Source organism: Aotus nancymaae, unplaced genomic scaffold (genome assembly GCF_030222135.1).
Source record: "Aotus nancymaae isolate 86718 unplaced genomic scaffold, 86718_ANA_hifiasm-v0.15.2.pri h1tg000025l, whole genome shotgun sequence".
NCBI lineage: Eukaryota > Metazoa > Chordata > Mammalia > Primates > Aotidae > Aotus > Aotus nancymaae.
Genome location: NW_026988438.1, coordinates 14,150,331 through 14,167,672, shown reverse-complemented (window position 1 = coordinate 14,167,672; position 17,342 = coordinate 14,150,331). Strand labels below are relative to the sequence as shown.

Sequence of the window (17,342 nt, the reverse complement as noted above, 5' to 3'; positions counted from 1 at the left end):
GAAATAAGCAACCCAAAAATGAAATTTAAAAACAACTCGAATAGGCACAGTGGCTCACGCCTGTGATCCCAGCACTTTGGGAGGCCCAGGTGGGTGGATCATTTGAGGTCAGGAATTCGAGACCAGTCTGGCCAACATGGTGAAACCTCATCTCTACTAAAAATACAAAAATTAGCTGGGTGTGGTGGGTGGGCACCTGTAATCCCAGCTACTTGGGAGGCTGAGGCAGGAGAACTGCTGGAACCTAGGAGGCGGAGGTTGCAATGAGCCGAGATTACACCATTGCACTCCAGTCTGGGTGATAAGAGTGAGACTTCATCTCAAAAAAAAAAAATCAAAAAAACAAAAAAAGCCAAAACTCAATTTACAGTAATGTCAAAGACAATAAAATACTTAGAAATTAATTTAACAGAAGAAGCATAGATACTCTAAAAACTACAAAATATCATTGAAAGAAACTAAAGAGAATCTAAATAAATAGAAACACATCCCATGTTCATAGATTAGGACTTGATATTGTTAAGATGGCAAGATTCTCCAAAGTTAATTTTAAAATGGCAATGCTTCCTAAAATGATCTACAGATTCAATGTAATCCCTATCAAAATCCTAGCTGGCTTCTTTGCAAACGTTGCCCAACTGATCCAAAAATCCATTATGAAAACTCAACCGATTCAGGAGAGCCAAAACAATCTTGAAAAAGAAGAACAAAGTTGGATTTCAAACTTACTACAAAGCTAGAGTAATCAAGACTCTGAGGTACTGGCATAAGATAGACACAGAGTACAACAGAATGAAATTGAGAGTCAAAAAATTAACCCTCACATTTATAGTCAATTGACTTCCAACAAAGGTAACAAGATAGTAAGAAAAGACTGGTGCTGGGACAATGTCCATATGCAAAATAATGAAGTTGGGCTCCTATCTCACCCTGTATACAAAAGTTAACTCAAAATGGATAAAAGACCTAACTATAAAACTGTGAATAGTTTTAGAAGAAATATAGGCACATTTTCAAGAAAATTTTAGAAGAAATATAGACATAATTTTTGTGATGTTAGATTAGGAAATGGTTTATCTGATACCAAAACTACAAGCAACAGAATAAAAAAAAAATTGTACTTCATCAAAATTTAAAACTTTGTATTCCAAGGATACCATTAATAAAGTGTTAAAACATAATGAGATACCATCTCACACCATTCAAAATGGCTATTATTAAAAAGTCAAAAAAAAACAGATGCTGGTGAGGTTACAGAGAAAAAGGAATGCTTATGTACTGTTGGTGGGAGTATAAATTAGTTCAACCACTGTGGAAGTCAGTGTGGCAATTCCTCAAAAACCTAAAAACAGAAATATCATTTAATCCAGTAATCTCATTACTGGGTATATACTCAAAGGCATATACATCATTCTGTTATAAAGACACATGCATGTGTGCATTCATTGCATCAGTATTCACAATAGCAAAGAGGTGGAATCAACCTAAATGCCCATCAATGATAGAGTGGATAAAGAAAATGTGGTATGTGTGTGTGTATATATATATATATATATATATATATATATATATATATATATATATAATGGAGTACTATGCAGTCATAAAAAAGAATGAGATCATGTCCTTTGCAGGAATGTGGATGGAGCTGGAGGCTGTTATCCTAAGCAAACTAATGCAAGAACAGAAAACCAAATATCTCATGTTCTCTCTTTAAGTAAGACCTAAATTATGAGAACACGTGGACACACTGAGGAGAACAAAAGACACTGAAGCCTACCAGAGGGTAAAGGGTGGGAGGAGGGAGAGGATCAGGAAAAATAACTAATGGGTACTAGGCTTAATATCTGGGTGATGAAATAATTTGTACAACAAACCCCCATGACATGAGTTTACCTATATAATGAACCTGCACATGTAGCCCTGAACTTAAAATAAAAAAGAGAAAAAGAAAAGAAAGAGATGAAACAGCCTATAGACTGGGAGAAAAACTTTCCAAATCATATATCTGATAAGGAACTCTAGTTCCTTATCTAGTACCACACAGAACTCTCACAATACAATAAAAGGATAAATAAACCAATTTAAAAATGGGCAAAGGATCTGAATATTTCTCCAAAGACAGCATACAAATTGCCAAGAGGTACATGAAAAGAGGCTAAACATCATTAACCATTAGGGAGGTGAAAATCAAAACCATGATGAGATAACTACTTCACCCTACTATAATGGCTATCATCAAAAAAAGATAATAAGAAGTGTTGGTGAGGATACGAAGGAACTGCAACCCTCACACACTGCTGGTGGGAATATATTTAATAAAATGGTGTGGCCACTTTGGAAAATAGTCTGGCAGTTCCTCAAAAAGTTCAACATAGAATTATCATATGACACAGCAGTTCTACTATCGGGTATATACTTAAGAGAAATGAAAACATATGTCCATGCAAACTCACATACGTGAATGCTCACAGCAACACTATTCATTATAACCAAGGACTGGGAACAACTCATGTGCCTGTTAGCTGATTAATAAACAAAATGTGACTATCTAGATCTATACAGTAAAATATTATTTACCAATAAAAAGTGATAACATATGTGCTACATCATGGATGAGCCTTATGCTAAGTAAACATTATGCTAAGTAAAAGAAGCTAATCATGAAAGCCCACATTTTATGATTCCATTTATATGAAATGTCTAGAATAGACAAATACATATGGACAAAAACAGATTAACAAATGCCAGGGGATGGAGGGACTGGATGGAAGGGGGTGGTGACTGTGAAGGTGTGGTATGGGGTTTCTTGTTGGGGTGATGAAAATGTTCTAAAATTGAACGTGGTGATAATTGTACAGATCTGTGAATATATTAAAAACCATTGAATTATATACTTTAAATGGGTAAATTATATCTCAGTAAAGCTTTCCTTTAAAAAAAACAAACCTGGAACTGTCAGACATATGCCTCTTACTAATGAGTAACACTGGGCAAATGACTTACTCTGACTCAATTTCCTCCATCTTTAAAATTCTATCTTAGACAGTTGTTCTGGAGCTAAGCATATCTAGGTACAATGTTCTAAACATAGTAGGTGACCATCAAAATCATAAAACTCCAAAATGTAAAGTCTTAATTATAATGAAAATCATTATCTGGGCACCAAATATTTACAAATACTATTTTTTAAATGAGCACAGTGTGATTTGGAAGTATCACAGCTTTTAATTTCTCAAAAAGCAATAATTTTCCTCAAATATTTAAAATCCATCCTTCCTTGAGCTCATATACTAAAATTTTGAATGAAAAGTGATCAAAAACTAAGTAATTTTCCATTATGTTTCTTAAAGTATAAAATTAAGAAAGATTAAGAACCTCTCTGAAGATTGTTCAGACACTAGAAATATTTAATTGGCAAATTACTTGCATATGCCATTAAGTGGTTAGACTGAATTTGTTTTTACAAATTCTATGGACTCTTATTCCTTAACCTCCACCACACTATAATCTGAAATCATCAAGGTCTTCACTTATGCAAATTTTAACTTTCCATGTTTTTGTTTCCATACAGAATAACTTAATTAATGCACTTTAATTTCTAAAAGATTCACTTTTGAAGCAATGTATCTATGAAAAAGAGTTACCCATTAAAATAAAAAAGATTCATCAAGCTATATTATTTCAAACACTAAACCATAATCTCTCTCTTTCTCATGGATTTTTAAAATTCTGTTAATACCATAAACACAAAAGGGATGTTTGTGTTAAACATGAAAGTAACCCCTCTTGGAGGCAAAGAGAGGACTGCTGAACAGCCCAGCGCTTTATCTCTGAACAGTTTCATGCTTTTTCTAATGCATGCTAACTCCTCAAAGAAAGTTGTGGTTTTCCTCTAAGGGAAGTAATATTCCATCCTGCTGATATGGTTAACAACCAGCTTCTATGGGCATCATCTTTTAAGCAGGGAGCAAAAGACAAATTGTTGAACTCGTACTTTAAACAACATAATGGAGTAAGTGGATGCAGACCTATCTCTACTGCCATATGCTCCAATATCAAGGTTACCATTTCAAACCCTTCTGACAAGTGCCTTTTTACATTAATCACAGCTAAGGGTCTGAAGAGGAAAGCATTCTGGCTACAATTCAGAGTCGCTCAAGAAACTTCTAGGTGGAAAATGGTTGCCATTAAAACATAGTAAGTAGAGCATACGTACTTCACATTAAAATTGAGTTCTCTGTAAGACCCTGTAAACTTTTTTATTATTATTATTCTGAACATGTAGTACAATGGTGATAAGTATCTTTCAAAAAATAAGCACACATACAGCCAAGCTGAGCCAAATATTACACTAAAGTCATAAGTGGTGTTGGTGTATGTAAAAATTAGGGCTAATTTAAAACTCTTCCAGTTCTGTACTTAGGGATGGAACCAACCTGATTTGAGCTCATGTAGCATTCAGAAAAGAATCCTGTCCTTCTAGTGCCAGAAGACAAAGTTGTGATTCTTATGAAACTAGTCACATTTTCCCCTCTGGGCCTATTTCCTCATCCATGAAAGAAAGCCATAAAGTATACCCAGCCATTGTTCAACTGAAGTATGAACTATGTTCCCTTGGAGAGCTTGTTTAAAACACATTCCCAAGCCCCACACCCAAAAATTCTGAATCAATAGATTTGAGACAGAGCCAGGGAGTCCACAGTTGTAACCAACATTATACACTATTACAATAAGAACCCGTGATCTGCCTCATTGATAAGAATCCCTCCTCCTCTATAATCTGACAGATCCATCAATTCTCAAGATTTATACACTATTTAAGTCATTGCAGTGACTGTGAGTCAACAACAACAAAACAAAAAAATGGCTCAAGGCTGGCAGGTATTTAGCATAAGATATTAACTATCTGTCACACGCACTAACTAAATCAACAGAGGGGCCAACTGAGATGTTTCCAATCTATCTGCTAGAAAAAGTATTTTCAACTGGGTAGAATAAATCATTATTAGCCTTTCATAATATCAAAAGTAGGTCAATTAAAATGGTGTTTAGAGGCATACAGCAGACTGTGGTCACTCTGCAGATGTGTAAGCTTGCTTTAATCATCTGTTGTGTGTTAATTATTAACTTTCATTACTACTAGAGAATACAACACTTTAAAATTCTTAAAGTATTACAGAGTCCTAATTCACTCTCTAAATGCAAATATAATATCTATATTCTTTTTAAAAAACTATTTCCTGAGCCTGTTTCCTTAGACGGATGTTATCAAAAATTTTCTTGCAAAAGCATTAACATACATTTAACCCTACTTAAATGCTTCAAGAGCAGATGTACTACAAATGTACACCCACAGTGATCCCATATTAGTATAAAGCTGTTTTATTTCAATTAAAATGTCTAAGTATCCACCCCCAACATATACCTAAACTGTAATTTTCTCTGAGAACTTCCAATATGTTCTTGATTTTGTTTCCTTTATCAACCTATCAGAGCAAAAATTGCCTTGCAACTGTTAGAAGAAATCAGTCATTAGCAAGATTACAGCAAATTTTCCAATTTAGAAAAACTGTATTTTTATCTCTCTCTTATACTGAAAGAAGAATGGTATAATTTTACTATTTTAAAATGAACAGTACAGTTTAAAATAGTCAAATTTTCCTAGGGCTCTAAGTTTTAGGATTTTCTGTTAGCTTTCTGTTCTCTACACCTTCTTTCCTATTCACAAGTTCTCGTCACCCTTCATCATGCATGCACACGAACATGCACACACACAGTCACAGATGCAAACACACTCACACATGCACACACACACAGGTGCACATGCACACACAGGGGCAGCAGCCCCCAGTCCGGCCTCTCCACACACTGCCAGTCTGCTAAGGAACAGTTAACCTTCAGGCAGTAGTTAACTAAGGAGTGGCATCACATGGTTATTGTGATTTACTCTCCAACTGACATTCTTCCACCTTCTCAACAGGTCTGCCTTTTTTCCCCCGTCCCTATTTTTAAAATGTAGTGATGAAGTAGCAAAAAGTGCAATATTTTAGCCATTTGAGCATGGGCGATTCTTAAATTATCCCACCAACTGGAAGTGCTCTCTGATACTACTATCTTTCAAAATTGAAGCCATTATGGTCAATCGTGCAAATCCATATTTAGCTTTTCGTAAATAGTGGATTTTTGACCCAATGAACTGGAACAGTTTCTGAACAGTGTCTAGGATCTCTGAAAAGATACTCAGTACTCAGGCATGCCACAGTTCTTATCAACATCGACGTTATTTACTTTCAAAACTCACACTGTTCTTACTCGAAATTCTTACTCTCTATTTGGAATGTGAGGGTGTATAAGAGAATATACTCAGCGCCCTCTTCACCTCTTATAAAATAAAGTCTAATGTAGGGCAATATTTTTCTTTCACCAAAATAACACATTATTTTTGTGAAACACCAAAATCAGAACCAATATTAATAAAGAACTTTCCCCAAGTTATGCTTCCTCTGATTCTTCACCATTTCCCCCTTCAGCTATCTTTTTGAATATTTCATTTTCCAAGTGTATTACAAAGATAGTAACAAATGACATTCCTTTCCAGCAAGCTTAAAAATGATGGGTAAAGTCTGCCCTCTTCCAGTCCAATACTAGCACTCCTCTAGCTTTATATATTTAATATTAAATTTGAGTACTTAACTTCAAAACTTCTCATTTCCATACTTTTAACTCCCGTCATTCTCTGCAACCTGAATCTAAATGACTGAGTAGATGTTTCCACGCATTTCCTAATGTTATCTAGACTACTCATTTTCCCAAAGCACACCAATTTCATCATAGCAGGTGTTCCTGGATACAATCTAACTTGAACTCAGAAAGGGTCCCTCCAAACAATAACATCCACGTCACAGAATTAACTAACTGAGGACTAGCTTAGAATTAAGAATTAACTAGCTTAGAAATCGCCCTGGGCCTGTGGGTTTTGTTTAGTGGGACAGACACAAAAGAAAAGTTGGTACGAACATAGTAAGTTTGCTAAACTCCAATTTAAACAAAGTTAAGTAGATTTATTTTTCCACAGGACTTCTCAGAGCCTTAATAAACTAAAAGTTTTAAGCTTTATGATTCTCTTTTAGGAGAGTCCTTTTTCACACGCCACTTATTAACAGAAACAGGAAACATTCCTCTATAGTAACTAAACTTACAGTATATTTCAACAGTGAAGATTAAAGGACAAAAAGCCACTGTCATTTCCAATAAAGGGCAAGACTGGACCAGTTCCTTTTGGACTCCATGCTAACTGGCAGAACTGCAATGGTGAGCCAGTCCAGGCCTCCCAATGTAGCATTGGGTGTAGACTAGTTTCTTCCATTTTGGTCTTTATGAGAATCAGAGGACTCACTAGCCAGCCAACCAAACAGCAATTTCTGTATTTTTGATAATTCATTAGTTACTCTACATTTACTTCAGTTACAGAAAAATGTATTTTCCAATCTGTCTCTTGTATTATATATGGTAGTCTGATACATTTTGCTTCTTCATATATCCAAAATGAAAAGGCATCCAAAAACTGATTATCATTACATTTTCAAGTCATATATAAACTATCCTACAATCAATGTGTTCAACAGCAATGCTGTAAAAATATTAAATAAGATATATGTCCACTAGTTCAACTGCCCCTCTATAAAAAGCAGCTTTTATCTTTAAAGGGCAGGTCACTGACCTCTGCGAGATTTGCTATTTTTCCCCAGAAAAAAAAATGCTCATTTAGACAAAATATTACAAACAATCATAGCCATTCACAGACTCCCTGATATTTATTTAGGCAAAGAATTGAGAACTCTTGACTTTAAAGTTCAATTAAAAACTGCAGAACATAAACATGCATACACCGTCATTACTACCAACACTTGGATAATGAAATTGGGTTACACTCACGTATTAAGGATAACTTTAAAATTGCATGAAAAACATATTCATGAAATTTTGTTCAGTGCACTAAAAAAGTAATTAAAAAGTCAAAGGAAGAGAAAAACATGTAATAGCATAAGGCAAGAAAACATTTTAGAGTTTAACCTAAGAAACTGGCATTGTATAGAACACACTTTGAATTTTCAGGGGGTCTAATTGTGACTTTCCTCAGACAAAAGTAGTATTCAAGCTCTCTGCTACTGTGGAGCTAGGCGACTAGTGTGGTCTACTAGAGTACAACAACTGAAGAAAAACCAGTAAGTAGGAATAGGTAGTGTCTTAAATTAGCATCGTAAGATGGATCACTGGTATATATGCCAAATATTTCAGATCAACAGTTTCATTAAACACACCCACATATCCACACAGGTACTCTTTCTTAAAACCCACAGTGGAAATGCTTTGCTCCCCTTGCAACATTAAATAAGAAATAGAGTAATAGGAAAGTGTCTGAAAAAGTATCATTCACAACATGTCTGTACCAACCTACTCACACAACAGGTAAGTACTTCCAAAACTTGACTTTCAGCTCCTCCACTCACAAAGTGGGATGACTATCCACGGGCTTCACATAGATACTGTGAAGCCTGAACAATGATCACTGGCATGGTGCCTCTGGCTTTGTCCCACTCTAATCAACTCAACAAAAATCATCTCTTCCAAGCATGATTCTGATCCTATCCCTGTTCTCCAAAGACCTTGCGGTAACTCCTAATTGCTTCTCATATGAAATAACTAATCTTGCTCAAGGGCCTGGCCCTGTCATTGGTGCCCTGACAACTGATCCCCCAAGCACTCAGGTCTCTTAAGCTACACCCCTCAATCAAGGGCCTCCTCTACTATGGTTCCCCTCTATCCTCAACCTGTACACAGACCATCTCCTCACCCCTCCCTAACATCCTGTGATTTTCTCCTCCATTCAGAATTCTGTTCATATCAAAATATAAAGCTTGGCCAGGCGTGGTGGCTCATGCCTGTAATCCCAAAACTTTGAGGCCAAGGCGGGTGGATCATGAGGTCAGGAGATAGAGATCATCTTGGCCAAAATGCTGAAACCCTGTCTCTACTGAAAAAAAAAAAAAATTAGCCAGGCTTGGTGACATGTGCCTGTAGTCTCAGCCACTCAAGAGGCCAAGGCAGGAGACTTGCTTGAACTCGGGAGGTGGAGGTTGCAGTGAGTTGAGATCGCGCCACTGATCCAGCCTGGGTGACAGAGCAAGACTCCACCTCAAAAAGTGTGTGTGTGTGTGTGTGTGTGTGTGTGTGTGTGTGTGTGTGTGAAGCTTTTCTGGGTAAAACCCACATCATGTGCATCTCAACAAATTATCCAGATAGGTGGAACCAAGGCAAATTTTCCAGTTACATTCTCTTTCTTATAATTACTTTCCACCACAGTGAAATAAAATTTTAACTAATGCATTTTCCTATTGTTCTTTACTTCATGAAAACTATTAAATCCTTCTAATGTCTGATACAGACTGAGACCACAATGGGCTAAGTGACACCTCTCTGGATTATGACAGGCTTACCCAAAAGCGTGAGTATCCACACCAGAGGGAGGCAGTGTTGCACAGTGAAGAACAGTCAGCCCGGCTCGGGCTGCTGTCCCCACACCACCATGACAACACTATGTCTGTGGCCACTTACACAACCTCCCCATGCCTAATCCCTCTTCAGAAAATGAGAATTATAATAGTATAGACCTTCTAGACTACAATAATTAAATACTAAGCTATGCAAAAAGTACTTAGCCCAGAGGTTAGCATGTATTTAAAGATAAGATAGTGGTTATCTTACTTCTCTCATGAGATTATGTAAAACCACATGTCTTGGGAACAGAACAAGACCAGTAGCTACTACCTGGTCCCTCTTCCTTTCCTTTGACCCCTTCCTCTCATCCGATGGCCAATTGGGAGCCAAGTCATACAGATTTGATCTCAGGAATAGCCCAGTGTGCAGTGGCTCATGCCTGTAATCCCAACATCTTGGGAAGCCAAGGTGGGAGGACTGCTTGAGCCCAGGAGTTTGAGATGAGCCTGGGCAACACAGTGAAACTCATTTCTACAAAAATAAAAATAAAGTTAGCACGACATGGTGGTGCCAACCGTAGTCCCAGCTACTCGGGACGCTAAGGTAGGAGGATAGCTTGAGTCAGGGATGTTGAGGCTGCAGTGAGCCCAGATCACCCTCTGGTCTTCCCTGCAGACCATGGAAAGGCCACAGGTGAACCTCTGTAGAGTGTAGAAAGAATGTTCACCCATGATCATCACAATTGACTGAGCCAATCTGGGAACTAACAAAGACACCCTGCTTTCAATTGCCATTCCATGTCTATTCCTCCCAAAGATACACATTAAGGTAGACAAACTTTTAAAATACTAAAGAGTCATTCTTAGCTGAAGGATTTATAAGGAGCTAAGGAAGTAAGTAGAGGTAAGATTGCCATTGGGTTTACAGCCTCATATGGCCAGCTAGCCAGGTTAAGGTTGACAATGTAAGTCTTCTTTCCTGTCCTACTCCAGGTTGTTTGTTTTTGATATCTTCAACTCTGTGAGGAGTTTCCTGGAAAATGTACTTGTTGCTAGCTTCTTCTAAAGGTACCTGCTGTCAAAATACTCCCTAGGCTGCCACGCCCCCCTATAAGATTTTGTTTACTTAGGCGAAAGACTGCTACTCACACCACCTACATTTAATGAACCCAACCAACCCTATAAAAAATGTTAGAAGTCAGCTATTAATTTGCAAACTGATGGTCTTTTTGGTATCTTAGACCTAGGCATTTCCTATTCAGTTTAACCTTAAGTCAGGAGTAATGGCTCAGAAAATCCAGGCTACATTTTACGATACCAACAGAGTGAAGATTCCCACTGGCTCATCATACATGCATACAGGGCATATATACAACGTGTTGTTTTGTAGACTGGAGAACCCTAGAATAAATTACCTGTGAAAGGCAGGGTATTGCTGGAGGAGTTGTACATTCTTCTACAACAGTCATACACAACTAAAGACAAAACCAGAATATTAGCTCCTTGAAATCAGGGCTTCCTGTCTCTTATTGGACAAGATAAGGATGCCCTCTCTTAGCACTCCGATTCAACACAGTATTGGAAGACCTGGATAAAACAATTAGGTAAGAGAAAGAAATAAAGTCCATTCAAATAGGAAGAGAGGAAGTCAAACTACCCATTTGCAGTTAAATTGATCCTGTATCTATTAACAGAAAACCCCATAGTCACTGCCCAAAAACTCCTTAAGCTGATAAACAACTTCAGCAATGTCTCAGGATACCAAATCAATGTACAAAAATTACTAGCATCCCTATACACCAACAACAGTCACACTACAAGCCAAATCGGGAATGCAATCCAATTCACAATTGTCACAAAAAGAATAAAATACCTAGGAACACAGCTAACCAGGGAGATGAAAGACCTCTACAAAGAGAACTACAGAACACTGCTCAAAGAAATCAAAGAATACACAAACAAATGGAAAAACATTCCACACTCATGAACAAGCAAAATCAGTATCATTAAAATGGCCATACTGCCCAAAGCAATTTATAGATTCAATGCTATTCTTATCAAACTACCAATGATATTCTTCACAGACTAGAAAAATACTCTTTAAAATTCATGTGGACCTAAGGCCCGGGCGCGGTGGCTCACTCCTGTAATCCCAGCACTTTGGGAGGCCGAGGCGGATGTATCGCCTGAGGTCAGGAGTTTGAGACTAGCCTGACCAATGTAATGAAATCCCATCTCTACTAAAAATACAAAAAATTAGCTGGGCATGGTGGCAGATGCCTGTAATCCCAGCTATTCAGGAAGCTAAGGCAGGAGAATCACTTGAACCTGGAAGGCAGAGGTTATGGTGAGCTGAGATCATGCCATTGCACACTAGCCTAGGCAACAACAGCGAGACTCTGTCTCAAAAAAAAAAAAAAAAATCATATGGACCTAAAAATAACCCAAATAGCCAAGGCAATCCTAAGCAAAAAGAAAAAAGCTTGAGGCATCACACTACCTGACTTCAATCTGTACTACAGGGCTACAGTAGCCTAAATAGCGTGGTACTAATACAAAACCACAGAAAGATCAATGGAACAGAATGGAGAGACCAGAAGGCCACACACCTGCAACTAACTGATCTTCAACAAAGTTGACAAAAACAAGCAATGGGAAAGGATTCTGTATTCAATAAATGATGCTGGGTTAATTGGTTAGCCATATGCAGAAGACTGAAACGGAACCCTTCTTATGCCATATACAAACTTCAACTCAAGATGGATTAAAGACTTAAATGTGGCCAGGCATGATAGTTCACTCCTGTAATTCCAACACTTTGGGAGGCCAAAGTGGGTGGCTCGATTAAGGTCAGGAGTTCAAGACCATCCTGGCCAACATGGTAAGACCGCATCTCTACCAAAAAATACAAAAATTAGCCAAGCATGGTGGCACATGCCTACATTTCCAGCTACTTGGGAGACCGAGGCACAAGAATCGCTTGAACCTCTGCCTAGAGGTTGCAATGAGCCAAGATCACACCACTGCATTCTAGCCTGAGCAACAGAGGGAGATTCCATCTAAAAAACTAAAAAGATTTAAATATAAAATTCAAAACTATAATCTTGGAAGACAATCTAGGCCATACCACTCTGGCCAGTGAAACAGGCAAAGACTTCATGACAAAGATGCCAAAAGCAATTGTAGTAACAACAAAAATTGACAAATGGGATCTAATTAACTAAAGTGCATTCTACACAGCAAAAGAAACTATCAACAGAATAAACAGAAAACCTACAGAATGGGAGAAAATTTTTACAAACTATGCATCTGACAAAGGCCCAATATCCAGCAACTGTAAGTATCTTAAACAAACTTACATGAAAAATACAACCCCATTAAAAAGTGGGCAAAAGGCCGGGTGCAGTGGTTCATGCCTATAATCCCAGCACTTTGGGAGGCCAAGGAGGGTGGATCACCTGAGGTCAGAAATTTGAGACCATCCTGACCAATATGGTAAAACCCCATCTCTACTAAAAATACAAAACTAGCTGGATGTGGTGGCATGTGCCTATAGTCCCAGCCATTTGGGAGGCTGAGACAGGAGAATTGCTTGAACCCAGGAGGTGGAGGTTGCAGTGGGCTGAGATCGTGCCACCTGATTCCAGTCTGAGTGACAGAGCGAGACTCCATCTAAAAAAAAAGTGGGCAAAGGACATTAACAGCCATTTTCATAAGAAGACATATGCGGCCAAGAATCATATGGAAAAAAGCTCAACATCACTGATAATTAGAGAAACGCAAATCAAAACTACAATGAGATACTATCAAACTACAATGAGATACTATCTCATACTAGTCAGAATGGCTGCTATTAAGAAGTCAAAAAATAATTGGTGCTAGCAAAGTTGCAGAGAAAAAGGAAAGCTTATATACTGCCGGTGGGAGTGTAAATTAGTTCAACCACTGTGGAATACACTGTGGCGATTCCTCAAAGACCTTCAACCCACAATCCCATTACTGGGTATGTACCCAAAGGAATATAAACATTCTGTCATAAAAACACATGCACACCTCTGTTCACTGCAGCACTATTCACAATCGCAAAGACATGGCAGCAACCTAAATGTTCATCAATGATAGACTGGATAAAGAAAATGTGGTACATATATACCGTGGAATACTATGCAGTCATTAAAAAATGAGATAAGCCGAGTGTCGTGGCTCATGCCTGTAATCCCAACACTTCGGGAGACTGAGTGTAAGGTTTGTTAAGTTCTTGCCGAGTTTAAAAGGAAGAAACTGAGGCCAGCACAAGAGGATCCAATGCGAAGGATTTATTCGGCTCCCGGGAGAGGTTCTGCGGTCCAACAGAAGGGGGCTGGAGAAGTCGCATGGACTCCTCTCAGATGTGGGGTTTTATAGGGAGTGGAGGCGTTCGATTGGTTGTGGGAGAGCAGGGTGTGGGTAAGACAGGACTGCTATTGGGTAGGGTTACAAGCCTTTGTTTGCATACAGGACTTGACTGCTATTGGTAGAGTTACAAGACTTCGTTTGCATACTGGCAGGGTTTTTTTAAGGGAAGGCTAGGCTGTGCAAGGGGGTGGACATGTCCGAGCTCTAGGGAAAAAAAGGGGGGCGGTGTGCATCCGAGCTCCCAGCGAGGCGACTGGCCTTACACCGAGGAGGGCAGATCACGAGATCAGGAGATCGAGACCAACCTGGCCAACACTGTGAAACCCCATCTCTACTAAAATACAAAAAATTAGCTGGGTATGGTGGTGCATGCCTGTACTCCCAGTTACTCAGGAGGCTGAGGCAGGGGGATTGCTTGAACCTGGGAGATGGAGGTTGCAGTTAGCTGAGATGGTGGCACTACACTCCAGCCTGGCGAAAGAGCAAGACTCCATCTCAAAAACAAAAACCAAAAAACAAACAAACAAAACAACGAGATCATGTCCTCTGCAGGAGCATGGATGGAGCTGGAGGCCATTATCCTGAGCAAACTAATGTGGGAACAAAAAATCAAAAACCAAATGTTCTCATTTACATATGGGAGCTAAGTGATGAGAACACATGGACACAGGAACAACAGACATTGGGGCCTAGTAGAGGGTGGAGGGTGGGAGGAGGGAAAGGATCAGGAAAGGTAATTAATGGGTACTAGGCTTAATATCTGGGTAATGAAATAATTTGTACAACAAACCCCTGTGACACATACCTATATAATAAACCTGCACATGTACCCCAGAACTTGGGTTTAAAAAAATGCAATAATTAAAAAATAAAGGGCTTCCCAAAATACAAAAATGGAAAAAAAAATTAGAAGATCCTTTCTTCTTTTAGGCTATTTCTTTTAGTATCATTATTCGTATAAAGGTCTTGGTTTTCCAGATAGCACCTCTTTATGCAGTGGATCTTTTAATACTTACATAGTCCTGTAAGGTAGTTATTACCCCAATTTTATAGATGAGGAAAATAAAGCTCAGAGGGTTTAAATGACTTGTCCTTCAGCTAGCAAGAAGCAGAAACAAAATTCTTATTCAACTATGCCTTCTACAATTTAGATAGCTCTTGTTTCCTACATCCTGCATCTTCACACATCATTTTCTTTTAATGACACTAACAGACTTTACCCTGGAATAGTGGAAGTCTCCTATGTCTTTCCAGGACCAGTGGTAAACCCGGTGTTACCAATATCCCTTGCCACTTCACATGTATGAAGGGAAAATGGATCTGTTTCAAAGAAATACCTGCAGCCCATTTTTCAGTCCTCTCATCTCTAACTGAGCTCTCTTCCATTCCTCATATCCAAACTTGCTGGGGAAAGCAGGAAGATAAGACAGAACATACCTGTGTTGCACATGCTTGCACTCACAGGCTTTCCTCCGTTCATCCCAAGGAAACACTGTTACCAAACTCGCTTCCCCGGGGTTAATCAATAACACCATGAGCTAGCTGCTGACTCATTACTTGAAGATATTAATGGGAACTTTTTTTCTAATTGGTATTCCACTGAAAAGTTTTGGTTGCAGTGGTGCTAAGAGGAATTGGGTGATGGAAATAAATTTCATCTAAGGATATGTACACACTAAATAATCCTTATGAAGTGTTAATGGAAAGCATCTGATCTTCTAGAAACAAAACCAGGCAAATATATAATGGTTTGCCTTTGCTCAAGATGATTTAACCTTTAATTCTGTCATGCCAAATGAGTATGATGGAATGGCGAAGCAGTTTGGCACAATAAATCTATTAAACTATCTTACCAATACTTTATGTAATTATTACCTTCATTTCTTGATAGGATACATGAGGACTGGAGAGGATCACTAACTTGGCTCAGAGACAAAAGCAGCAGAGCTGGAAGGAGCTAAGCTTATCTGATTCCGGAAGCAACACTCTCTCTTGCACCATCTGTATTTTTCCCACATCTGTATATTCCCCACAATACATCAAATAAGACAAGTCCTAATGGTCTGGATGAATCGGAAACTATGAATAAAGACACTTAAAATGGGCAAGTGTCAGGCACAAGGCAAGCAAAGCTCTTGTCTGGCTCTCATGTTCTATGACTTTGAAAACAGTCATGCCACATTCTCCCTAATCTTAAAACTAAAGCGATCTCTCATGAAAGCACAATCCACATGCCTAAAGGGCTCCAAAATTCTTCATGAGCAACGTTACTGCAGATTTGCATGAAGAGATAACATATGCTCGCCACCGCAGAGTCCAAGGGAAACACGGTACTTTCTGTTAAATCTGTCCTCAGTAGCCAGTTTATTTTTAAAAAATAACTTACCACTGTCCCACCACTTCCAAGTCTTCCGTTTCTTCTAATATCTGAAAAACATCAGGGTTTTCTGCAGCTTTGTAGCTAATCCCCATGATGATGTTTGTGCCTTGCAAAATAAAGAGGGCCACAGCAGAGAAGGCACCGCCAGCACATCGGTGGCGGAGAGGGGGTGTGTTGTTTAGAACAAGGTCCTTCATGTACCATCCTGAACCACCATCTTGCGTAACGGCCCTGGCCGTGAAATACTCCACGGGAACAAGGTGAAGACACGAAGTACAGGGTACATCAGTAACTTCTGTTTGTAGGCAGTTTATTCACTTCTTTGTTCTATCCATGGAAAGCACTACTGATGGTGCAGGGAAGAACGAGAAGTCCTGCCTGGCTTCTCACATGGTACGTCTACGAAAACAGGGCCACTCTCCCTCACCTTAAAACTAAATCAGAGTACCAAAACTACTAAGCCAGAAGTTTACTTTTTTTCAAATAGGAAGACATTTGAACTGGAGCCCCTAAACACTGAAGTATCTTCACTAAAAGGGATATACTAACTTCTGAAAAGCATTACCATATACTTTATTTCGTTCCTAGAAAAAAGAAAGAAAACGCTCACACAAGTCCACACGTACATAGATGTGCACAGAATCGTGCTCCTTACCAAAAGTTACTTCTCCTTTGCCAGCTTTGTCAAACAGCTGAAAGGCTACCATAAACAAAGCATCAGGGGCACACAGGACAGATTCAAAGGCAACAAATTCTTGAAAAGATATTAATCTGCAACATAAAATAAACACAAAGCATAAAGTCAGCAACATGCAGAAAACAGAAGCATACACAAACATACACTGAGGGAAAAAATATCACTGCCAAAACACAGAATTCAAACCTGAAAACGTAGAAACATTTAGCATTCACTTTTACATATAGTGGATGGAAATAATAATGCACAGAATCTAAAAGACATGACAGCATTGACCATGTAGTGACACACTAAATACATTATAATTTCAAATGTAACTGTTTTATCCAGAATCATATATGTTTTAATATTCCTTCAGGCATGTTTTTGG

The 17,342-nt window shown here is 38.6% G+C and overlaps 1 protein-coding gene across 2 annotated transcripts in view; it reads right to left on the bottom strand.

Moving 5' to 3' along the window:
- Positions 1-17,342, bottom strand: part of SLC25A13 (solute carrier family 25 member 13) — a 205,200-nt gene that overhangs the window by 105,554 nt on the left and 82,304 nt on the right. The window contains exon 4 of one of the 2 annotated variants that reach the window (XM_012450767.2): positions 16,931-17,046. The exons of the other annotated variant lie outside the window; for it this stretch is intronic. Within the exon in view, the coding sequence (XP_012306190.1) occupies positions 16,931-17,046 (116 nt within the window). The remainder of the gene's footprint in view (positions 1-16,930; positions 17,047-17,342) is intronic. 2 annotated transcript variants of the gene reach the window in all.